This window comes from Aspergillus costaricaensis, assembly GCF_003184835.1.
Source record: "Aspergillus costaricaensis CBS 115574 unplaced genomic scaffold BO79scaffold_18, whole genome shotgun sequence".
Classification (NCBI taxonomy): domain Eukaryota; kingdom Fungi; phylum Ascomycota; class Eurotiomycetes; order Eurotiales; family Aspergillaceae; genus Aspergillus; species Aspergillus costaricensis.
The window spans coordinates 363756-389162 of NW_020291818.1; the positions used below are offsets into that span (position 1 = coordinate 363756).

The window sequence follows — 25407 nt, forward strand, 5'->3', positions numbered from 1 at the left end:
TTAAAATATATAGTACTGAAGATTAATATAACTAAGTAAAAAGATTTAGTTTGAAAATTAGGACGCGGCGTTGATTAGCCGTGTTAAATTTAGCCGTGATAATTTAATTTATATAATATAGATAGATATCAGATTAATTCTAATATATATAAATATTACAAGAAGTATTATTTTTTATTATCTGAAGTCTTGGCTCAAGCACAGAATAATGCTAGAGTAATATATAGATATAGCTGGTGTAATGGTTGACACGCAGTATATATAAATAAATATAAACTAAAATTTATATAGAAATACTGATGTTTCTGATTGCGAGACCGATTCAGCCACTAACTGTATATCTACCGGGAATGCTTCGGACGACCAGAGACAGGACCAGACAGGGACAATACTGTAGAGTCGTTGATTTCGATACCAGAGGAAACTTGGAGGAAAAATGTCGGGACGGGCCGAGAGACGAACCCCTGAACTGCCTGACCATGACAACCATAAAAATTTGCTACTATGATTAATGACACTGAAATATATGACAAGATTACTAGCCCACTATGCCTAAGAGCAAGAGATTAATACTGAGTAGAGAAATATATACTTCCAGTAGAAGAAAAGAATAAAAATAAGCTAATTATCTAATATAAAGTAGTAATTTCAGATAATTTCTTAACAGAGAACAAGGACTCAGATATCTTTAAACTTATAAAAGAAAATTATTAAGCTTAGAAAAAAAATCAGATAAAAAGATGAAATATATAAGAAAAAGCTTTAAGAAGCTAAAAAAGAATTTAATATTATTTTTACAGATTTTTAATAGGTAATTACAGACTTTGATAAATTAATTCTTAATATTATAATTCTATTCTAAATTATGCACTCAGAACAGCCATAAAAAAATTCTTTATAAAATCTAATTCTTATATATTATAGTTAATTCTTCAAGATCTCTGTTTTATACAGATATTATCTATACTTCTTCTACTAGTTAACTGAGTAATATATAGACTATCTTGTTATAAAATATAATACTAACTACCTTCACTAATATATTATATTATATCTACCAAGTCTAAGCCATATACATACCCCAAAGGCCTAAACTAATCATACAAAACCTGCGTAGAGTGGTTATACCTGACCGTTATATCTTAACCTAACCTTAACCGTAACCTGATAATTAGGTTAAGATATAAGAATCCTCTTAACTATACAGTTAAGAATAGGTTATAATTAAGAGATTATTTTAATTAATTTTAACTACCAGTTAGAAAGGTCAGGTATACTTAGAAGATTAATAATTATAGATTAATTAATAATTTATATAGAGTCTTTATAAGAATAATATATTAATAATAATATATTTTTAATTACTGTATTATTAGAACAGGTATTAGATTAATTATTAATTAATAATAATTTAATTTTCTAGCTAGCAGCTAGTAGTCTAGTTATTTTTATATTAAGTTTTTATAGATAATACTAGAAATCTGAATATAATTAAATTAAATTACTAGAAAAAAATATATTAATTATTATTTAAATTATTCTTTATATTATCCTGGTTAGTGGTTATGATAATAAAAAAATTATATAATTTAAATATTTATTTATATCTGGATATATATAATATTATTAAATTAAAAAAAAATTAGATCTTCTTTTTTTAATAATATTTTATTTTTAGAATTATTATTAAGATTATCTATATTCTTATTTTTATTAATATAAAAAATTATTAAAAATATTTTAATATTTTTTAATAATAATAAAATAATTAATATATATCTAGAACATAAGGGCTTTAATAATTTTAAAATATAAATAATTCTAGTAATAATAATAAATATTTTAAAAATTATTAAAAAGATATTTAATATTAATTTTATTAATTATAATAGTTAGAAAGTCCCTAGCTATATAATAAAAAATAAAAAATTAATTATAATAAGATTTTTAGTAGATAAGAATATTAGAATATTTAATAATTTCTAGATAACTATTAATATAAGTATAATTTTAAAAATAATTAATTTATTATTTTAGTTTTTAATAATCTATATATTTTTAATATTAAGATAAATCTTGAGCTCTTTAAATATTATTATAAAAAATAAGAACTTTTAATATTTTAAAATATTATAAAAAATCTTATCCAGACCTGAGAATATATTAAAAATTAAAAATAATATATTAATAATAAAATTTTATTAGCAGTAAAAATAGAAGATCTTTTTAAAAATAATTTAATATTTAAAATATTAATTAATATTATTATCTAGCCAGATATTCTTCTTAAATTTTTTAAATTTTAATATAAAATTTAGAATTATTATAATTATATAAATATAGCCTTCAGCCTGGTAAATCTAGTAATAATATTTATAAAATTTCTAATATATATTTTTCAAGTTTTAAAAAATCTTTTTTTTTTAAATATTTGTTTCTGTGCCAGCTGATTAATAAATTAATTAAAATAATTAAAAAAATTATTATAAATATTATAAATTTTATAAATTATAGATCCACTGTTCTCTGACAGATAGAAAATAAAAAAAAAATATAAGAATTTAAATAAGTATTTTAATTATTTTTATTTTATTAAAGTAGGATAAAGATGGTTGATATTATTATAATTTTAATATTAAATAAAATTCTTAATAGCTAGATATAATTTAATTATATAATAAATTATAAAATAAGTTAAGTTCTATTAGATTTTATAATTAAAAAAAAGATAATATATTAAAATAGATTTTAATTATTAAATAAGCTGAAACTTCTCCTGGTATTAAAAACTTATATTTATAAAATATATAATTTTTTAAATTTATAATTAAAAATCAGAAAAATAAATAAGAGATAATAAATAAAATATAAAAATTATTTATAAAAGTTTTTTATAGATAACTTCTAGAATATTCTATATAAAATTTTTATAAATAACTTTTAGAGAATCCTGCAGAAAACTTTTATAAATAATTTTTATTATATATTTTTTTAATTATCTAGAAAATACTAGAAAAGATCTCTAGTTTTTTATTATTATTTTTTTATATATATTTAATAATTTTATTAGCAGTCTTGATTCAGAGTTTCTGAAGAAAGATATTAATAAAAAATTAAATAATATAAATTAAATAGAAAATATAATATTAATTTTAAATAATTTTTATAAAATCAGAATTTATTAAAATATTATAAAAATAGATATCCTGGCTGAGTTAAATCCAGAATTCTAATATAATAATATTAAATATAATATTATTATTATTAATATTATTAATAATCACACCTAACAGCTGGTAGGTAAGATAATATTTTTATAGAATTTTTAAAATAATTTAAACTAAATTCTTACTAGTATAGAATCTAGATACTAATTAGAAGTTTAATAAAATCTTATAATAATTTATATTTTCTGTTAAAAAATATCTAGTTAAAATAAGAAATATTTTTTAATTTAAATTAATTTAATAATTAACTATAATTAATATATATTTATTATTTAGAAACTTTAATAATAACTAGGTATATATTTTTTCTAATAATTTTAAAAAATATTTTTTAATTTATATCTGATAGGGAAGAATAGGTATTTAAAAAAATATTAAAATAATAAAATTAATTATTTATTTAAATTAAATATATTTAATAATATAAAATAGCAGGCGGCAGGTAATAAAAAAATATAATATTTAATTAAAAAAATTTTTTTTATTATAAATAATAGAAATCTAGAAATAATATAGCAGATATTAATAATAATAATTTACTAGAAAATTTATTTATAAAAATATTACTAATAATTATATATCTGTAATAATTTTTTCTCTAATATTTATTTAATAATTTATTTAAAAATATACTAGAATATTTATTTTTTATAATTTTTATAAAAATAATAATTTATAGAACTAGTTCTAGAGTTATTAATTACTGGATACTATAGAATATATAAATATATAATATAAAAAATATAAAAAATATTATTAGAAAATAATATATTTTCTTAAAAATAAACTTATATTATTACTATCTTTTTTTAATTAAAATAAAAAAATAGTTTCTGGTCTTATATATAAGCCTAGTTAAAAGTAATTATTTTTTATTAATTATAAAAAATAAAAATCTTTTCTGGGAGAGCTGGATATAAAATAATTTTTTAATTTTTTATAATATATTTAATATTAAGATTTAAAAAAAAAATAATATAAATTAAAAAATTATTCTTTATCTAGCTATTATCATGATTTATAAAGATTTATAAAATAAAAAAAGAAAATTTAATAATATTCTCTAAAAATAAATTTAATAATAGTAATTAATTTATAGTAGATTATTTATTTATATAAGAAATTAAAGAAAATAAAAAATAAGAAAAACTTAATTAATATAATATTATTTTACTTCTAAATATATATTAATATACATATAATTTATTATATTTATATATATTAAAGATATTTAATAATAGTAAATTTTTATTAAAAATATTTTTTAATTTTATTTATAAGTGAGAGTTTGCAGCATCCAGTAATTATTATATAAAATATTTCTAATATAGTAGATAGTCAGGTTTTATTAAATAATATAAAAAAAAATTTTATAAAGATATTTTATAATTATTATAATAATATTATTAGTAGAATTTATAAAAATCTTTTATAAATTTTACTTAAAGAATACTGCTTGAATTTTTATATTTATAATTAATAAATTATAAAAAATATAAATTTTTAGATAGACTAAGTAGGCAAAATTATATAGAATATTATAATTAAATAATATAAATAATTTATAGTTTTTAGATTTATTATGAATACTTAGATGGTATTTTAAATATATAAAAAAAAATAATAAATTTATTTATTATTATATAAAATAATTTTTAGAGAGATTTACCAGTCTGAGAAATTAATTTAAAAGATATTAATAATTTACTAATAATATATAATTAAAATAAAGTTATAAATATATATATTTACTATTATTTTATATTATAAAAGTAATTTTTTTTTATAAACTTAATTATTATTACCACCTGAGGTAATATCAGATTAAATAAATAAAAATAAATAGAGTATATTATTTTTTTTTTTGATTATTTTTAAAATTAAGAAAATTAGTCTTATATTGATTATTAGTAAAGATATAAATAATTAAGATAAATAATTATTAATTTAAGTATATTTTATCTGTATTAAAGTTTAAAAGAGTATAATAAATAAATCTTAATATTAAAAATAATTAAGATAATTAACTGTCCCATTTTTAGCTGTTCCATAATTAGATATAAGGAAATCTTATACTTAACTGTTAATCTGACAGCAGGTATAAATTTTTCCATTAACCTACCCTACCCTGGCTGTTAACCACTCTAAACCTGCGCCAACAACCGATCCGCCGTCTCTCTAAACGCCCCCATCGCCGCCCGCCACAACTCCGGCCCCAGACTGATTCTCGCAACTCCGATCTTCTTCAACTCCGACACCGTCAAGTATCCATCCCCAAGGTTCAGCTTCACATTAACCCTCCCGCCCAACGCCTTCGCCAGCTCCCTGACTTCATCCCCAGAGACTCCCCGACCGCCCGGTCCCCACACAAACACCGTGCAAGCACCCGCATCCAGAAACGCCTTTCCCCGCTCGATCGCGTCCTCGATAGATCCCGTCCCCGCTGGGCCCAGGACGTCAGTGCGCGCATTGATCACAAAATCTGGCACGCCAGCCTCGCGGGCAGCCTGGACCGCGGTGCGGATGCGGTTCACGGCCTCGGGGAGCGAGCGCAGCTTGCCCGCTGCGTTGTCGAAATCTTCCAGGTTGCAGCCGACGGCGCCGAGAGCGATGACGTCCCGAATAGTCTGGGCGACGTCCTCGTAGCCATCTTGCATGTCGACGGTCAGGGGCAGCTGTGGGGACGTAGTAGCGGCCACGACGGCGGCGATGGTGCGCGCGGCGGCGAGGTTCTGCGGCAGAGTGAGCGACTCGTCGGCGATGCCTTGCGAGGCGGCCACGGCGTAGCTGGCCGTCGCGATGGCCTTGGTGGTGGCATGGCCCGCGATGTAGGAGGCTGTGGCGCCGTCGTAGACGTTGCTGAGCACGATCGGGTTGCCGGGGTGGTGGAGGCTGCGGAAGTAGATGGCACGGTCGTTTTGGGAAGACATGATGATGGTTGAGAGAATGGATAGAGGTACTTTGATTAGAGGGGGAATTAGTTAAGAGGTCGGCTTTATAGAGAGGTATAGAGAGAGGTGAGTCATTGTAATGTGTAGATGCGGAGATACGAGAACATTGCTCTGGAATTGTCCACTCGCGAGGCTGCATGCAACTCCACTCGACATTGCCATCTTGATCTTTTTTTTTATGAGGCACCCCGCCCCTGTAAGGATAGAAGAAGCAATCAATCAATCAATCAATTTATTCTCACTTCAACAGGTTATGAGCCCGGGTTTGCTTAGCTTAGTTTGGAGAATATTCCCTACTCCTAAGTTTCCCCATCGAGTGATAACATCATCTGTTGACTAAACTGGGATATATAAACTAGCTATTATTTTATTATATAATACTTTAACTTATAAAATAAATAATAAAAGTTAATAATTTTAATAAAAATCTAAATATTTTTTATTTATTTCTAAGAAAAAGTTATTAGCTGATCCCTCTCTGATCTATAAATTAAGATTGTATAGAGTGGATATTCTTAACCTGTATTTTAACCGTTTGGCTGGATACAGGTTAAAATATAGAGGTCAGGTATAGATATTATAGATTAATAAAAAAGTATGAGGTATTATTATTATGTTACATCAGAAATTTTATAAATATATTATTAGATTTATTAAACTAAAGATTATATAATTTATATTTAAATAATTACAATAATTCTAAATCCTATGTTAAAAACTTAAAACTTAAAAAATTTAAAAAAAATCTAGCTAGATAATAATACTAATTAATATTTTAAATATTGAATTATTTTTAAAAAAAAATTTTATTATTAATATTAATAGAATTCTGATATTAATATATTATTTATAATTTTTAATTTACTCTCAGATCTGGATAAGATTTTTTATAATATTTTAAAATACTAGAAACTCTTATCTTCTGCAGTAATTTTTTATTTTCTTAATATTAGAAATATATAAATTATTAAAAATTGTAAGATTAAGTCAACTAACTTTAAGATTAAATATATATTAATAATTATTTAAAAATTATTAGATATTTTTATATACTTACTTATTATAAATTTTGTTATAATTAATTTTTTATTCTTTACTACATGGCTAGAAACCTTTTAATTATTATAATTAATGAAATTAGTATTAAATATCTTTCTAATAATTTTTAAAATATTTATTATTATTACCGGAACTACCTGTATTCTAAAATTATTAAAGTTTTTATATTTTAGATATATATTAATTACTTTATTATTATTAAGAAATATTATAATATTCTTAAGAATATTCTTAATAATTTTTTTCTAGATTCTATTATATTTATAATTAAGAATTAAAAAAATAATAAGTTAATAATAATCTTTTATATCAGTAAAAGTAAGAATATAAATAATCTTAATAATAATTCTAAAAATAAACTATTATTAGAAAAATAAAATTAAACTTTTTTTAATTTAATAGTATTATATATATTCAGATATAAATATATATTTAAATTATATAATCTTTTTATTATTATAACCACTGACCAGAATAATATAAAGAATAATTTAAATAATATCTATTTTAATAGTACAGTAATTAAGAATATATTATTACTGATATATTATTTCTATAAGATCTTTATATAAATTATTAATTAATCTATAATTATTAATTTTCTGAATATATCTGATCCTCTTAACCTGCAGTTAAGATTAATTAAAGTAATTTCTTAATTATAATCTATTCTTAACTGTACAGTTAAGAGGATACTTATATTTTAATCTAACTGTCAGGTTACAATTAAGGTTAGGTTAAGATATAACAATTAGATATAACCACTCTAGGGAGAGCTCATTCATAGACTAGGGCTTTCTGGAACAGTCCCACTAATGCTTGGATTCCGTCACTGGTATCACGACTTGAGCGCGACGGGGTGTTGCTTAATGTAGTACCATCTCGTGTGATACTCGTGTGATGACTGATACGTGGAGTGGGTAGCGGAAGAGGTTCTCTACGTCGACACCTATTGTTAGTCTACATCACGAATTGGCAGATGAAAAGACAAGGGGTGTTAGAAACAGTAGTGATAGGGTTGAGAGAAAGAGTGAGCTACGAAACTTGAGCGACTAGAGCGACGAGTATGATTCAAAATATAATAGATCAATTCAGAGAAGCTATCTAAAGACAACAAAAACTTATAGGGATATCATTAACACGTAAATCGGACAGTTGGGTCAAGGTACGTCTTCGTCTCCTCAGACGGGGCGAATGGCGGCGCGGTTTTGGCACGGAAGAGGGAATTCCCATTCATTCCCTCGTAGAAATACATATCCGCCTTCCTCTTGCGCTCTGTGCAGCGGTCGAGATAAGCGTGGTATTCTTCCCGATCTAGAGTGGCAAAGAGATACCGGGGATGGACGCAGAGGGCTTGCGCTCCTTTCTGACCAAAACCAAAGGAAGTAACGGAAACAGCCTTGATATCAGGGACACGGATCGGCCGTTGCACGTAGGCGATCAGATCACCGAATTCCTCGAGCTTCGGATCGATGTTATCAGCGTTCCGGTTACCAGGGACCAGTCCCGAGTCGAGCATCTGGAGGGCTCCATTGAGCATCCAAGCGCCCGCGGCGCCCTTGGAGTGACCGGTCAGGGATTTTTGAAAGACGCTGAGTATGAGGTTGCCTTTTCGTCGACCCATCGAGCTCAGTTGCTGGTGAATGACGCTGGATTCATTCTTGTCATTCATCACGGTCGACGTGCCATGGAAGGATGCCACATCTAGGTCATCGATGGTAAGCCCCCATGTAGCTAGGGCGCCGGCAAGTGGTGCGATATTCGGCTCGTTGCGCCAGAAGTCGTTACCCAGATTGAAGCGAGCGTCCTTTTGATCACGGGCAAAGTCGGCCGCTATCTGCTGTCGACGCTCCTGGACGTAGGCCTCAACATCCACCGTCGAGCTCTGGGCTACCACCGCAGCCACTTCGAAGTCGAGATCTTGCAAGGCTACGTCCCGCGCTTCTGCAATCTGGCGTAGGCGGAAGTCCAACCGCTTCCGGCGATTGCGGATATTCATGAGAGGTGATGGTACCCTTGAGGCGATGTGCTTGGCGTTGGTAAGGACACCCTTTCCAGGGGCTGGCACCGAGCGGCCGGCCTTATCGCTAGACGTGCTGGTGAAAGCAATGATACCGCGAATTGGTAAGCCCATTTTCACCGCCAGTGCTGCCGTTGTGAGCACCTGGAGTCCGGAACCTTGGGATTCCACAAAGCCGCTGCGAGTGCTCGTGGTCGGTCGGGACATTTCATAAGGAGCTCGACCTTTTGCCAATTCCTCCTCTGCATTGCTAGTCGCTTTCATGTTGGCAAACTCCTGAGAGGTCTCTGTCGTGAAATCATCACAGCCGCCGACCAAGCAGAACTTGGCTTTACCAGTGACAATGGTATCATACCCTAACTCCAGGGACTCAACAGCTGTGGCACAGGCCCCGACTGGGGTGCGAAGGGGTCCACTTGCCGATAGCAGAAGCATATTGACCCAAGCCCCAGTGGTATTGATGAAGGTCTCTTGTAGGATATCTTTCGGAACATCGTGAGTACTTTGGCGCCCATTGAACATTTTGTTCAGGGAAGTGGCGCCTCCAAGGCCCGAACCAATACATGTTCCTACCTCAGACACGTGGATGTATTGATATAGCTCATACGGATCAGTGATCCCGGAAGACAGTAACGCTTCGACCGTACACACCAGTGTGAAAAGCGTAACCCGGTCGACCTGAGACACAATCTCCTCGGGGATACCATAAATACGGGGATCCCAGCCAGTCGGAATGAGTCCAGCAACGGTGCGAGTGGATTGCATTGCACGAGGGATATAGAGACTGGCACCCTTGCGAAGCTGAACCGTGAAAAGATCTGGTGTTGTGGATTGTTGAACTGCGGCGAACTCTCCATGCTCCGACTTCATCTGCTCAGCGAGCGACTCAGGCATATCGAGGGGTTCCAAGTCCTGTTGCAACGTAATCTCATGCAGGAAAGGCTTATTGTCTGCCTCGACTAGACGGATTCCGGTATGAGTCAAGATTCTTTCCTCGTAGATTGATTTCACATCGATATCGGCGACGGGTTTTTTGGTTGTAGTATCTACCCACCCGGAGTAGGGAGACCCATCGATTGTTCCAGCGAAGTGGCTGATGTATCCCATAAGCCAGGCCAGTTCAATGGCGCCCTCGAGGGAGAATTGGCCATATGCCTCCATCTCCCATCGCGTGCGAGCATTGCCCACAGGCCCTAACTCCGAGAACCCCGTCACCACTACGGTTCGATCCAGGTCCACCATTCCCTGGAGGTCTGAGCCAAGAGTGCGAATATCGCGATCGTAGTCAAGCGGCTTGGGGAAGTCCAAGCGCACATGTGCTCTCTGCTCGAGTCGGTCCGAGCTGGTGTTCGGTTGGGAAGATTGGCCGTTAGTCGAGCATTGCTGTTCTAGTATCGATTCTGCAAGAAGCGCAGCCTGTATTTCGCTTTTTTCCTTGAGCTCCTGACGCAGCGTTTGCAGCTTTTCTCCGAGCCCCTGCACCTCTGCCATTCGGCCCGTTAGGTCTGCGTAAAGGGGTCTCTCCTGACAAAGCTCAGTCATCTCCTGCATGCAGAGGCAGACCAGAGCATAGGCCATCTCCTCCTGGGAAAAGGTCCGCATGCCTGCCGCCTCAATGCCCTCTGCAATGAGATCATTCTGGTTCATCAGACCTGTTCCTCTTGTCCAACCGATGACGGCGCCGCAGATGGACAGGTAGTCTTGCCAATCCTCTGAGTGCCACCGATTAAACAGCGTTTCCAATCCCAGTTTTGACTCACCGTATAGGCCATCCCCACCAATAGTTCCATGATTGGGAGACAGAGGCAAAATGACATGGGTGGGATTGGTATGACAGTGGTACTTTTCCTTGCTGCTCTTGATAGTGCCCAGCAAACGTAGGACGTTTGTGAGCATCAAACGGTGGGCGAGCTCTGATTTCGAGTCAATGGAGTCGAGTCGTCGGCCAGCCTCACTAATAGCAGCGAAAGGGATAAAGCAGTCTATGTCCCAGCCAAGGCCACCTTGCGAATAGATATACTCGATCAACGATTCGATGTCTTTGACACTGGCTTGGTTGAATGGAACAATAACGAGTTGAGAGCCCTTGGCACCGTGATCCATGTAGATACTTTGATATACCTTGGCCACCTCGGGAGTCAGGGAGGAGGTTGTGACAACTACTCTGGCTCCCCCTTGTAGGAAGTGGCGAATCATCGCAGCTCCGATTGAACCAATTCCCGCTCCCGTCATCAGCACGGTTTGCCCATTGAAGGACGAACCTCGGTCGTGCACCAGAGTAAGCGCATTTTGAAATTTTGCGGTCAATGCGCGACTGTAGTACCATGCACCTCCCTGCTGTTCCCTTAGGTGGATATAGGGAAGAGCACCGTCCTCGGATGTTGGCGATGCCAGCTGAGCAAAAGGGATTCTATCTTCACGTTCCTTTTCGTGATATCGTATCGTTCCGTCCTTCTCGATAGTTGTGCATGGTGCCATCTGTCTGGGAGATCCTTTGAAGGTTGGACCGAACTCCAGCACATGCTTGCACAGAGCCTTTAGATTTGTAAAGATCGGGCGCGGAACTGCAGAATTCCCAAGCTTTGCCAGCACCTCATTGATAACATGTAGTAGTGTCTCATCTGCCGCATTGGCAATTGCGTAGCACGCCTGCAGGACATTCCCTTGATCGAGGGTGACTTCATCTCCACTCTGCGCTGAAGTTACCAGCTCGGACAGTTCGAGGAGTCTCTGACGGGCCCAACTCCATGCCGAATCGTACGTGCGGACTTTACGGGAATCGAATCGTGGCCTGATACCGTTGGCGTAGTCTTCCCCGTGTTCCTCCGTCCAGAGATCTAGCTCTGGTTGCAGCCCGGTTTTGATGTCGTTATGGAGAGCGTCTAATGCTTGTCGATCCGCTCCCAGGTCTAGACCGAGCTGAGAGGCATAAATGTCAAGGAGCTGTCTTGACACCGCCTTCTGAGCCTCAGACATCGCCTTCAGTGCTTCTGGGTCGACCATGATATTGGAAGCCGAGGCTCCGTCCGCAGAGGCGTGAGATGTGGGTAAAGGAATACTGTTTTTTGAGGCATAGCTCTCCACGACGCTGTCAATGTAAGTTTTCGCGTCGGGTTCAGACGAAATTCTCGTCACGGGTGCCTCTGTCGTTGCAAGGAGTAGACAAGAATCCTGCCGCCCTTGTTTAAGACCCCATTGTGTCTTAAGTCGATCTCGCGCAGCGGCGGTGGTGAAGCCACTGGGCAGTTTGGCAGTGAAAAGCGAATTGATCATGTTTGTAGACACTTTTCCGAGTACTCCACTATGGCTTGCCTGGATCGCCTGCCACACCTCAGCCACGGGTGTGTCTTCTACGCGTTCTGGGAGCGAGCCGAATTCTGCATGGAGATCTCCAACGACCTCATTTTCCAACGTTGAGCGGCCTTGGGTTAATCAGCATCTGGGGAGAAGAGTTAACGGGCCGCTATAGACTGAACTTACCGCCAGCAAGAACTTTGATAGACTTGGTCCAGTCAACATCAGACGGCGCCTTTTTGAGCGCTCGTGACACTATCGCGGTCACAATCAGCTGTGCCTTTACTCCTTCATCCTCGATTTCTATCGTTGTTGGCTTCGGTCTTGGTGCCGATATCGTCTCTGGTTGCGCTACCGGAGCCACGTCTGTTTTGACAGGAGACGGTTTAGTAGCTGGCTTTGCTGCGTCATTTGTCCTTTCCTTCGGCTTAGATTCAACGACACCAGGTGAGTCTTCAAAATAAACTTCTTGGGTGTTCTTCTCTGAATTCAAAAGTCGTCGAGGCCTCGGCCTAGTGCACTCTTGAGTCTGATACTTGCTGTCGATAGTTCGCTGAAACATGCCCGCGAGTGTCGGAGTGGGCCCGATTTCGACGATCTTGTCGCACTCCCTGCGAGAGAGGATTACGTCCTGCGTTTCAATCCATTGTACTGGGGAGGCAAATTGGTATCTAGATCAAATAAAGCCTGGTGTTAGCCAGTGCGCTTTGTGCCACGCTTTGCAATCCATGATTCTACTCACGCCATAAGCTCAATGAGCAGTATGCGAGCCAGCTTGCGCTGGGTATCCATATCGGCAGCCATGGGTGCCTCCTGCGCGCCGACCCAGATTAACGGTTCAAATCAACTCAGAGTAGTGGCAAGAAGATCTCGAATCTCTTTTTCAACTCTGACCCATTTAAATGGAGACAGATGGCATGTGATGGGGCTTCACACCCAGTTGATTACGATAGGCCCCCAATCCACTTATGGCTATGCTTAGCTTCATGAAACCCGGATCCTCTCGAAAAGCGCCCCTTCAACACGAAGTTCAGCCCTAGCCAGTCTGTTCCGAGCACTATCTAGTAAGACCTCCTGTCAGCATGGGAGGCTTGACCATCCCACCTGACTTGTTTGCCATGTGCGGCGCTAGTGGCTAGCTCATCTCAGCTTTCTGCCTCGTGGCCGCAGCCGTTGGCGGCGCGTTTGGACCCATGGTGGAGTTCATGGTAGTCTCTGCACTTTGCTCAATTTGCAGCGGAAGCTGACGCGAGAAACTAGAGGCTTCCATGGCGCAGTTCATGGCCGATCTTATCAATACTTGATGATGCGGGGTCGGGGCAACGAACCAATTACACAGAATTACAGTAATAAATACCGTAAGCACGTAGATGTAACCGAACATGTAAGTATTGTAATATGAACTAAGTTTAGAATTTATGTAATGCAGAATAGTTTCCTAAGCCACACAATTATGCCATTCCACACTAACCGCTGACTACCGTAATAGTAACCAAGGATGACTCTATTAGAAACCTTCTATGACGAGTTCAATCTGTTTTTGCTTACCTCGTAAGGCTTCTGCAGGCAGATCCTCTCGCACGGGCGGATGTCCAATGTGGCAGTAACGCGTCCGCTTCCCGTAAGTCCCATTAACCTGCCCGTATCGGTAGGACTGCATAGAGTCAACGCCTGACAAGTGAACTGCCTCTGATCCGTTCATTGGCACTGTTAGTGCTGCTATATATGTGCTTGAAAGATGTGGAAGGACACCATGCTATGAATCTCAATTTTTACGCCTCAGGCACCCACATCACAAACTCTGAGGACGGACTTTAGGGCCTCAGCACGGGCTATGACATACAACATCTTAGTTCGACTCTCGTTGGATGACCCTTAGGATTTGGTGACTACAGATGAAGAAATAATTGAGAGACTACTGTCATTGCGTACATGATTCACCAAAAAATATCCTCATGTCCCGTCATAACCTACAGTGAGTAGTGGATATATATAACCTAACATCGGCCTTCAATTGACCACGAATAGTCTGGCGCGTTAAGTTTGTACTCATAATAATTGTAACGAAACTTCATAAAATATATAGACAAATGCCACGCTTTGGTATCTACAATGCATTTTCATCACCAGCTTCCTGCTCAATAGGCAAAATCTGCCATAGCCAGTCCTCGTTCGACTTCACTCTTCCTTTCTGAATGTCGAGAAGACCCTGTTGTAGCTGCTTGCAACCATCACTTGAACCGTCAGTGTTATACGCAAAAGTCTCTTCAGTAGACCTCCGGGTGATTGACTTGATGGAGACCAGCATTGCCGCAGTGCCGACGGCGATGACTTCATCGAAATATTGGAGCTCGGAATACGGAATCTGCATTCGAGGTTAGTTTATGTAAATCACCAAGCCAAGGCAAAGCAAGGGGCGTATCCAACTTGAGGAAAGACATACCGGGCGAATCTCAACATTCCAGCCCATGGATTTGGCCAAGTCTAGGCATGTGGTGCTGGTCACACTTTTCAGAATTGAGCGACTACTTGGCACCACCACTGTGAAGGAGTCTCCGGTTTTCTTCAATCCAATGAATCCGGAGGTACTGAACTCGTCAATCTCGGAATTTGTCCGGCTGTCGAGATGTAGAGTGATGAAGTATCCCTCAGCACGAGCCTGATCACTCCATTTTAGGACGGGCCCATAATTTCCGCCGACCTTGACATGACCAACACCCTTAGGAGCAGCGCGATCCAAGTCTTCCAGGATCAAGGCGGGTATAGGCTGGCTTCCATGATATGCCCTGTAGGGCTGGACGTAGATGCAGAACTTATATCCAGTCCCCGCGGAGACGGCAAAGAAAGGATCGGATCCGAATACCAGAGGTCGAATGTAGAGCGCAGCGTCTGTATCGTGCGGAGGCACATACTCCGCATTCCCAGCAATGGCGAGATTGACACTACGCAGGAAGAGTTCCTCCGGAATGGTGGGTATAGCAACAGCGGAACACGACAAGGCCAACCGAGCTGCATGGTCCTTGGGGCGGAAGACGTTGATCTTGCCTTGAGGGTCACGATAGGCTGAACTAGAGTCAGTTCCATATTTCTTCAGGAGTCATCCGTAGAGGGAAATTCATGTAACAATACCTTTCATGCCCTCGAATGCTTGTTGACCTGTGGTATTGTTAGCGATTAATCTGGAAGCTTCGACGCACATACATACCATAATTAAGCCCTGGGGCAAGACCATGGATGCGCAGCAAAGGATCCTCAACCAGTCGGGGCTCGGACCAATGACCAGTGAACACCGAATACTCGCACTCGACATGAGCGTTTACTACATAGCGAAGAAACTGTCAGTCATATTACATATTCTTGTGTCTCAGTTCTCGTGTCTCAGGGCATATACTGACCATCCATAGGTGCAATTCCAAGCTTTTCCCATTCTGCACGCTTTGTTAGATTACACACTTGCGGCTGCGAGGGCGACTACTCACCTAGGGACTGGGTAGGAGGGGGTGGAAAGGAAGTCATAATGTTTTGATGCAGCCCAACTGATAACACTATAGAGAGTATCCTGAGATTACAAAAAACCTGGGATCATGAGATATAGTTTGGTCTACATTCATCAAACAATCATAGGATATATATCATTTGCTTTGCTCCATCTACTACAACATCCTCGTAATCCGGAAAGCCTTACGGGGGCTGAAACTTATTAGCGGTTAATGAAACACTGTACGAAGACAATGGGATACGCTTGTAAGATACTAAATGGATATCGAAATATTACCGGTCACGTGATGCTACAAGTCTCACCTAATATGTAGTAAGCAATATATTTAACAACATACCATAGTAAGCACTAGATGTAGTAAGCAGTATAATATTGATTAATTTAGATGGTGAAGATGCTACTTTGAGCCTTACGAAAGATATTAGTTGGCACCATGATCCTGGTACAATGATTCACGTGTCTAGTTAAGCGAGATCACTCCTTGGCTTACTAGGGAACACAGCCCCCAATGCCACTCCAGTCATAGAACAAAATCCTAGAAGACCTTTCACCCTAGACTAGACATGGAGCTAGATGATCTCACTTCAGCTTAGACTCTGAAACACGCTAGGGACCTGTTGGGCGTAGCCAACTCTATCATCGCTTAGGAAAGTTGGGGACGGGTTCACTCTGAGTCAATCTTAGCTATTGATTATGTGACCTCCATCTCTGAGATGGATGATGTGTTACATCGGAGACCAAGTTGGTCTTCATAGCATATTTGCTTACCTGCCAGTCAGGAGTCATACCGATATCCTACCGCGTGGAAATCTTGGCGACCCAGTCAAAAGGTACGAGGGTATCGAGAAAGCTCAAATTCCCAGTGAGCTATACAAGCCAAGGAACAGCTATGAAGGCAGGCTAAAAGCCTGCCACAACCACATCGCTCACTTGGTGCGACAGAACAACCTTCTGTAGGGGAGTATCCAGCTGCAGGCCGCAGAAACCCACTTTATCGGGGAATAAGTTGGATCACCTGCAAAGGCACTCCTCCACCGGCCCAGACTGCGCTCGCACGGGGATCCCGAGCAACTGCAGGAACTAATGCAGCTGCAGGCTGAGCAGATCCAGTTCCTCATCGCCGAAGGAGACTACTATCTCCACGAGCGAAACTTCTACCGTGACCTTATTCTTCGCTTCATTCCGCAGACTGGTTCCTCACCCCTGCCGCAGAGGCAATCTTCGCCATACGACTCGGGAACGTCCGTTGTACCGTCTCTGTTGGAGAATCCTGGTCATCGGGATAAAGCAGGTGGTGAGATGGTTGGTCCTGCCTCCAGGTGATCCTTCTCAGAAGCGCAAGCGTGAGATGGAGGACGGAAAGATAGATGTAACCTAAGTATCATGTTTCAGCATGTGAGTAAGAACAGTTGCGACCTCTATCTTTGTATATTGCGGACAAAAGGATAATATCAATGTATAATATTAACTAATATTCTACTGACTATAAATGATGTGAACGATATCTAAGTACGCGACCCACCCCATAGCTGATTCTCGTGTAATCTAATAATGTAGATTGATTTCGAATTAGATTGTCGGTGCAGACTAGTAGCCTTTGTTGGCCTAACACACCATATCAGGAGCAGGTCATACTTTGGAGATTGACTTGACCTAAAACTCTACTCCACTCGTATTCTCATAAACAGCTCTAGAGGCTTATATATAAAGTTTCAATTACAGTTTGCTGCGATATCGACATACTTCAGTTCTCCATGCTCTTGGCGACCAAGCCCTGGCCTTGGTGGTAAGCTCTCGCAACAGTAGTTTCAAGGCTGGATCCTTATGTGGGCGCATGATCAAGTTTTTTGGTTCTCCGCGAGTGGAGCGATCGAGCCTTGGCCGTTTGCAGTAACTCCTCGCAACAGTTCCAAGGTTGGATCCCTTGCCGGGGAAGGATTGATGTGTGGAGACATCTAAGCGTTATTAAAGTTTAAGCATACAACAATAACCACTGGGTCTCGCTTGGTCCACCAAATCGGTCCCCTCTGGCTGTGATCTGGCGCTACCACTCGAGCTTCAACGAAGTTGTCTGCAGTACATTGACTTTCCCCACTTAGCGGCTGATAGATGTTCGTGTAGACACTTGTCATCCAAGGATAAGTGTTGGAGAGAGTATCTAGAACAGTCTCATTATAAATCAGGGTTGTATAGGCATGATTGTCTTCTACAACTATATATGCTGCGAGTAATCCGAGCTATGGAACGAGGTCTATAGCCATAGACATTTCTAATTCAACATCGTCCGGGTAAGATATTACTACAAGGACATACTTTATATATTACCAACACTTTTTATCCCATATAGATTCTAAGCAGCGGCTATGGAAAGCACCAGAATCTGTGTCGAGCGTATACCCAGCTCAAAGAAGCTGAAGCTCCCTCCTGGTAATCTGGTGTCGCCTAGCTTAGGATCCGGCCCAGCAGAGCTTGCAATGCCCAAAAATGCCTACTGGCGACCGGGAACCAAGCTTCATGTCAGATTCCTTTCTGGCAGCGAGCATGTGAAAAACAAAGTTAAATATTATGCTCAGACATGGGAGCACCACGCCAATATTGACTTTGTGTTCGATGACTCGCCAAAGGCACAAATTAGGGTCAGCTTTGTTGAGGGTGGAGGCTCATGGTCCTATCTCGGAGTACAAAATCTCGATATTCCATCTGACCAGGCAACAATGAACTTTGGATGGTTTGACGATAATACTCGCGATGATGAATTCAGCAGGACAACCATTCATGAGTTTGGTCACGCTCTAGGATGCATTCACGAGCATATGAGCCCTTCAGCATCCATCCCGTGGGACAAAAAGAAGGTCTACAGATATTTCATGGGACCCCCGAATTCCTGGTCCAAGGAACAAGTTGACCAGAATCTTTTCCGTCAATATGCGCCTTCAGAGGCCTATTACACCAAATTTGATCCACTTTCCATCATGCTTTATCGTATCTCGAACGACCTAACGCTTGGAGACTATGAAACTCCTAACAACACTGTACTATCCGCCACAGATAAAATGTTCATTCACTCATTGTATCCAGAACAAGCGCATAGCCAGGCTCGATTTACAACCCAGGAGTTCCGTCCCCCGTCGAAACCAAAACGCTTAAACGCAGTAAATGTCAATTTTGAGCCTGAGTACAAGGAAGCTCCAAGCATTGCCGTTGGTCTGACTGAGCTGAATCTAAGCAAAGACTTCAACGTGCGAGTAAAAGCATACGCGGATCGCATCACAAAAAGTGGATTCGTTGTCCACGCTGATTCATGGGCTGATACTATTCTTTTCTCCGCCGGGGCCGCCTGGTTTGAAGTTTCCAGCACCGACACCGAATTCCAGACTGGTAGTTTCGACACACTGGAGCTTCATCCGTGGAATGAGGCCAAGCCACAAAATAGAAAACGTGTGGTTTTTGAACGGTCCTTTGATAAGCCTCCTAAAGTTGTGGTTTGGCTTCAAGGTTTCGATATGGATAAGCGAAAGGACTGGAGAATTGCAGTTCATGCATCGAATATATCCAGTGAAGGATTCGATATCCATATTGACACATGGGGAGACAGCATTCTGTATAGCGCCTCCGCATCATGGATTGCATATCCCGCGGACAAAGAGGGCATATTTAGCGGGGCGGTGGATTCCAGTATTCACCAAAATTCAACGTCCTCCGGTCAGAGTAAAGGGGGAAGAGTGGACTTTCCAAAAGGATTATTCGACAGGAAGCATAGAGTGTATACGGCTATCAAGTCATTCAATGTTAGTTGCAAACATGATTTGAGGCTTAATACTCAAACAGAGAACGTCACGAAAGATGGGTTCGATTGGAAGATTGAAGCAGGTGGAGACAGCACGCTAAATGGCGCGGGCATTTCGTATGTGGTGATTTAAGTTTATTGTTCGGTTTAGTACTCATAGTCAATTTGTTTTAACAATAAAAGTTCGTCTTTTGAAAGCTGGAACATGGAAATGAAAGAAATGGAATGGAATGGTGGGAGAAAGATGCAGGCGTGGGCTCGCACTGCTGATCGCTTTTTCTGCGACTTTGTTCACGACAATTTCGACTGCTAGGAACTAAACTCCAGTATTTCATTGATTTAATAGGATCCCATCAAGGAAAGCTAGATTATTGTAGAGGAGCAGGGTATTCGTAGAGTATATTTAACAAATATGTGTAGACATGGTAGACGAGCGAGGCTTTACGAGGTGTGGGGGCCCAAAAGTTGTACGATTACCTACAAAAAGCTTATAATTAAGCCAGACAGATACAGGTTCACCTGCTAAGAATCAGCTAGAAATCTAAAGCATTTATTGTGGTAGGATCATTTGTTAGATAACTTGCAAATGCCGAACCATATATGAAGCTAGTAGGATGCTAATTGATAAACTTTAATAGCTTATATCTATATATGAGGCTGGCTCATAAGGATCAGAAGTAGTAAAGAACCAAATTCAACATAATGTAGGTTACTAAATACCATGATAGGCAGGTTCAATGACCTGATGACTTCATCGACACTTGATCCTTTCTCCCGCAGCTTCCATCACCAAGATAGGCCATAGGGTGATACTAATGACATCCTGGAAGCTCATGAGATTGTTAATATTCTGTCAAATTATTTGGTACTGCATTACAGTTTATTATAGCTATGTAAGATATAAGACATAGGGCATAAAACTGTTAGCAATATCACTACTATGGTGTTTATTAGATAGGGTGGCTGACGACCATGTCTGGTCAGATTTCAAACATTCTTTGTTTCCACATATTTGCTCTAAGAACCTATATAACTTTACCTAGCGTTGTATAGACAGACAGCGTTGTACTAATATCTGCCTTAATTACGCCAATAAGGACAAAAAGCTAATTATCCTAAGATCACTCACTCAAAAGAAACTAACCCGTAGACCACGATCCCCAACTCCCCAACCCAGTCGGAAACCACAACCACAACCACAATTAATGTCTCCACTCTTCTTCCCTCACTCCATCAATTCGGCAAACCCTTTCCGTGAAGAATTCCGCATCCACTATTGTTGTTCATTGTTGATTGATAATCAATTGTCCCAAATTTCCCCCCTCCCCGCAGTGGGTCATCGTGACATCAACACAATTACTCCAATTTTTCCCCTTCTTTTTTCCTCCCTTTTTATCTTCCCCTCATCCTTCACATTCTCCCAATTGCTATTCCACTTATTCGATATACTATAACATCCCCTACTACAACTACACCTACAACCAAACTAAAAAGAGAAGAAAGAGACAACATGTCCCTCACACAATGGACCACCCCCCTAACGGGCCTCTCCTCGCTCACCAAATCCACCACCAACATCCCCATCCCAGCCCCAGGAGATCACGAAGTCCTCGTTGAGATCCACGCTGTATCTCTCAACTATCGCGATGTCGAAGGTAATCCCCCCTCCCCTTTACCCTCCTCACCCTCCATCTACCACCCACTAACCCCCATGAAATAATAGTAACAAAAGGCGAATACACCCACCACAAATCCACCTCGACCTCCACCCCCGAGCACAAAGTCCCCTGCTCCGACATGTGCGGCACCATCACACGCATCGGCCCCAACGTGACCCGCTTCCAGCCCGGTGATCGCGTGCTCTCGACTTTCCTACCCGATCACATCACCGGTCAAGTCACCGACAAGGAACTGGCGAATGGGCTGGGACATCCCCAGCCGGGGGTGTTGGCGACACACAGGGTGTTTCCCGAACATGGGCTTGTGAAGGCGCCTAGCCATCTGGGGGATGTGGAGGCAAGTACGTTGCCCATTGCGAGTGTTACGGCTTGGATGAGTTTGGAGGAGAGGATCAAGTTGAGGAGTGGACGGGGCTCGGGCGAGGGTGGGGAGGTCGTGGTGCTGTTGCAGGGGACTGGGGGGGTCGCGGTCGCGGGGTTGCAGATTGCGAAGGGGTTGGGGGCTATTGGTATGTTCTCTACCTTTTGGGGGTGGGGTTGGGTGTGCATGCTAATGAGATTTTGTGTGTGTAGTGATTATCACGTCGTCGTCGGATGAAAAGCTAGAGAAAGCGAAGGCGCTGGGTGCAGACTACACTATCAACTATCGGTCTACGCCGGACTGGGATCAGGAGGTGCTGCGGATTACGAAGGGGAAGGGGGTGGATGTGATTCTTGAGACTGGGGGTGCGAGGACGCTGAGGAAGAGTTTCGAGTGTATTGCTTTCGGGGGATTGATTAACTGCATTGGGTATTTGTCCGGCAAGGTGGATGATCCCGAGGATCGGATTAATGTTAATTTGCTGGCGCTGAGACGGACGGTTACGCTGCAGGGGATTATTAATGGGCCGAGAGATCGGTTTGAGGAGATGGTGGCTTTCTATGAGGAGAAGGGCATTAAGCCGGTGGTTTCGAAGGTGTTTGGGTTTGAGGAGGCTGATCAGGCGTTTAGGTTCTTGGAGAGTGGGGGGCATTTTGGGAAGGTTGTTATTCGGGTTCCTTGATATGTCATCATTGTCGGTTTGTGTAGTTATAGAGTCTTAGTGTATTGATAGTTATTGGAGTTATGCATTAGCTCCATCAGAAGGAGGCAGATCCGACGACTTTCCCAGATCCTCACCCAACTGTTTACCATCCTCCGCAGAGATGGGCTTGCAGTCCTGCAGCACGAACAGCATTCTCGTCCAGTTCTCCTTGCTCGGATTGCGCCATCCGTGCATCGTCCCCCGCTGCACGGCTATGTCGCCCTTCTTCATCAACACTTTCTCCCCCGAGTCCAACTCCATGATGATCTCGCCCTCCAGGACAACTCCGTAGTCTAGACTCCGCGTGCGGTGCATGAATGGGTCTGTGTTGGGTGCGAAGTCCACCACGCGACAGACGGTGCCGTTGGGGCTGACGAGCCCGAGGTTCTTGGATTCCATTTTGGCTGAGTGGGTGGAAATGTCGGCGTCATTGTTGAGGTCGGGTGGGAATGATGAGGTGGTGTAGGCGACGCTGAAGCCGAATCGGTCCTCCCCGATGCTGGTCCAGTCGCCTGGTGTGGAGGTGTGGATTATGGCCTCGCCGGAGGAGTTGTGGCTGGTTATGTGGCGAGTGTAGTTGGGGAGACCGGACGGGACAGCCATGGTGGGTAGTTTTATTGAGATGGGTATTTGATAGAGTGGGAGAGGAATTTGAGGAGAGAGAGAGAGCTGGACGGAGGAGGAGGGGTATAAGTGTTGTTGACTCCGTGAGGAATGCTGCAGATCCCCCGCCGCTTGTGGCTGGCTGCCGATATGCAAGATGCGCTGGCATGATCTGGTTTGTTCGGAGGAAGGATAGACCGAGATTGATGAGTATGTTGTGCATGTCTACAACTTCAGTAAGAAGGGTCTTCTTACCCCTTGTGTTACCGGTGAGCTTGGTACAGTAGTAACACGAGTCATGCATTGTGGTTGGTCCGCATTATAGTTCCAGACAAGCTTGTGAAGCTGCCCGCACGAACAACCTTTTTAGAGCTGGGGAATGACGAACATTGACGTAGCAGCAATGGACTGATCCATCAAACAGGAACTCCCTTCCCATTGACCATGGTTCAGGTTGTTCTTCCGAGGTACACCCAAGCATGAGGTGGCAGCCTGGACAAGCCACAGACTCCCAACGTCATCGCCTTCTTCAACTTATTCGTTGCTCGATCGGTGCCACCGATCTTCCTTCTCCAGCTAATGCTCCATCCACTTGCTGATCATCCGATGTTTCCACCAGTACAAAAGTCGATACAGAAGGCCACCACAAAGCTAGAGCACGCACAGACACCACCTCGGAAGAAGATTCTCTCCAGTCTGAGCTGGACCAACACACAGAGATGAACGGGATAGAAGTCATACCAGCATCCCGGCAAGAAAGGGAAGGAGAGACCCAGAGACGCCGGTCAATCCTGACTTTGTGGAAAGGAAAGCATCACGAGAAGGTCGCTCGTCATGAAGACCACCCATGCGAATCCCAAAGCGACCTTTCCAAGGGAAAACAGCCGCAAAGGGAAGTGCCTGAACAGCAAGTGCCAGAAACCCCGCGTGGCGGCGTGCATGTCCCCACCGCTATCCCAACGCTAGGAACAACGCGCGCTGGCTCGCATCAGAATTCCACACTAGGGTTGGTCGAAGATGCCATCATCCAGGTCAACCATCTCCAAGACAAAACGGTCAAGTCATGGCAGACTATCGACTCCGTGTTAAAGGCAAAGACTGCTGGTATGCCCATGATCAAGTCCCAAGTATACGCTCTCGAGTGCAGAGACATGGCCGAGACACTATATGAGTATATGAGCAAGGCCCTCAAGGAGATGACATCGACACGAGATCAAATACACGAAGCTTTCGAGCGTGATCCCGGCCTTCAGAACCACCACCAAATTCTGTGGATATCGGCCGTGCAGGCAGAAACAAAGGCTCAAGACATAATGCGCCTATACAAGGCCTTGGCAGGGGACATCAATCAAACCCTGGGTGCATATCACATGGCCCGCTCGACAGCCATGATGAACAGGGAGACTTTCACGCACACAAAGTTGAGGCAGATCGAGAGCGCCGCTAGAGAGCGTCGTCCAAGTCGAGTACCCCAAACCCAGTCTCCGGAAAGCCAATACATCGCCCGAACTGCAGTGCCACTCACAGGACCAGCGACCCCTGGGTATGCGGGACATCCCAACCCCATAACTATGGAAGTTCAGGAGGGCGGAGAACAATCCCCTGATATCCCACTCGTTATGGAAATGCCGCACTTTCCGCTGAATCTTCCACCGAAGAAGACAGTACCAAGGATATCAGACAACATTCCCACCAGTTCACCTAGTCTCAATCGTACGATTTGTAGCGGACAGCAGACGGAAGAGAACACGAAGCAAGGACGGCCTGGTGTATCGGCCACGAAGAAGATGCATATTTTCAGAACGGTGAGCCAACCCTTGTATCATCTGTTGTTGTCCACTGAGACTCTGTACTAATTATCTTTGCAGCTCTTGCGAGCCGGCTGAATTAGCAGAGTTGGATTGTCTTTGTCGAAATTCATTACGGACAAGACTGAGTACGTTTGATGTCAAGGAAAGAAGCTTCGTTATGTGCTACCCCAGATTCGACTCAAATTGGTTCAATGGACACCAAACACCAGAGCTGGTAGCAAACCGAATCCCGCCCATAAAGTAACGAAGAAGGGTTATGCAAGCATTATGGTCTTACCGAATCTCCATGCGAGTCATTTCCATCTGACTGTGCGCATGAAACATGATAAATCGATGACATAATGCGAAATCCACAGTCGGAGTTATGGACACTTCGGTGGAAGGGGACTGAATGTGGTAGTCGTGGAAATACT

At 40.6% G+C, this 25407-nt stretch overlaps 8 protein-coding genes across 8 annotated transcripts; 4 read left to right on the plus strand and 4 right to left on the minus strand.

Annotated features, from left to right (window-relative positions):
- Positions 1–5371: 5371 nt before the first annotated feature.
- Positions 5372–6188, minus strand: BO79DRAFT_245835 (isocitrate lyase/PEP mutase family protein; the record flags this gene model as incomplete). The annotated part of the gene is made up of 1 exon (XM_025685501.1): positions 5372–6188. The coding sequence occupies exon 1, from the start codon at positions 6155–6157 to the stop codon at positions 5372–5374; it is 786 nt and encodes a 261-aa protein (XP_025538901.1). The 5' UTR covers positions 6158–6188.
- A 2184-nt stretch (positions 6189–8372) lies between these two features.
- On the minus strand, positions 8373–13418 carry BO79DRAFT_266921 (fatty acid synthase subunit alpha; the record flags this gene model as incomplete). Its single annotated transcript, XM_025687007.1, has 3 exons — positions 13294–13418; positions 12738–13222; positions 8373–12679 (listed from the first exon to the last, which is right to left on the minus strand). Exons 1-3 carry the CDS (start codon positions 13353–13355, stop codon positions 8373–8375), a joined length of 4854 nt encoding a protein of 1617 aa, XP_025538902.1. The 5' UTR covers positions 13356–13418.
- Positions 13419–14599: 1181 nt separating this feature from the next.
- Positions 14600–16127, minus strand: BO79DRAFT_266927 (branched-chain amino acid aminotransferase). Its single transcript, XM_025687008.1, has 6 exons — positions 16031–16127; positions 15947–15979; positions 15757–15870; positions 15681–15707; positions 14995–15614; positions 14600–14916 (listed from the first exon to the last, which is right to left on the minus strand). The coding sequence occupies exons 1-6, from the start codon at positions 16065–16067 to the stop codon at positions 14659–14661; spliced, it is 1089 nt and encodes a 362-aa protein (XP_025538903.1). The 5' UTR covers positions 16068–16127; the 3' UTR covers positions 14600–14658.
- A 643-nt stretch (positions 16128–16770) lies between these two features.
- Positions 16771–17373, plus strand: BO79DRAFT_255777 (uncharacterized protein; the record flags this gene model as incomplete). The annotated part of the gene is made up of 2 exons (XM_025686147.1): positions 16771–17003; positions 17094–17373. The coding sequence occupies 2 exons, from the start codon at positions 16771–16773 to the stop codon at positions 17371–17373; spliced, it is 513 nt and encodes a 170-aa protein (XP_025538904.1).
- A 1151-nt stretch (positions 17374–18524) lies between these two features.
- BO79DRAFT_149770 (zincin) lies at positions 18525–19970 on the plus strand (the record flags this gene model as incomplete). Its single annotated transcript, XM_025678598.1, has 1 exon — positions 18525–19970. One exon carries the CDS (start codon positions 18525–18527, stop codon positions 19968–19970), a length of 1446 nt encoding a protein of 481 aa, XP_025538905.1.
- A 1377-nt stretch (positions 19971–21347) lies between these two features.
- Positions 21348–22559, plus strand: BO79DRAFT_287995 (zinc-dependent alcohol dehydrogenase family protein; the record flags this gene model as incomplete). Its single annotated transcript, XM_025688642.1, has 3 exons — positions 21348–21492; positions 21561–22025; positions 22090–22559. 3 exons carry the CDS (start codon positions 21348–21350, stop codon positions 22557–22559), a joined length of 1080 nt encoding a protein of 359 aa, XP_025538906.1.
- BO79DRAFT_266933 (cupin domain-containing protein) lies at positions 22193–23183 on the minus strand (the record flags this gene model as incomplete). Its single annotated transcript, XM_025687009.1, has 1 exon — positions 22193–23183. One exon carries the CDS (start codon positions 23181–23183, stop codon positions 22620–22622), a length of 564 nt encoding a protein of 187 aa, XP_025538907.1. The 3' UTR covers positions 22193–22619.
- A 719-nt stretch (positions 23184–23902) lies between these two features.
- BO79DRAFT_149735 (uncharacterized protein) lies at positions 23903–25039 on the plus strand (the record flags this gene model as incomplete). Its single annotated transcript, XM_025678594.1, has 1 exon — positions 23903–25039. One exon carries the CDS (start codon positions 23903–23905, stop codon positions 25037–25039), a length of 1137 nt encoding a protein of 378 aa, XP_025538908.1.
- Between the last annotated feature and the right edge of the window lie 368 nt (positions 25040–25407).

Excerpts from the sequence above, each read along its gene's own strand:
- BO79DRAFT_266927 (XM_025687008.1), bottom strand. The coding sequence starts at position 16,067 with ATGACTTCCTTTCCACCCCCTCCTACCCAGTCCCTAG. Across the intron at positions 15,708-15,756 it reads TGCCCCAGGGCTTAATTATG|GTCAACAAGCATTCGAGGGC; the intron begins GTATGTATGTGC and ends ACAATACCACAG. Across the intron at positions 15,615-15,680 it reads AGCATTCGAGGGCATGAAAG|CCTATCGTGACCCTCAAGGC; the intron begins GTATTGTTACAT and ends ACTCTAGTTCAG.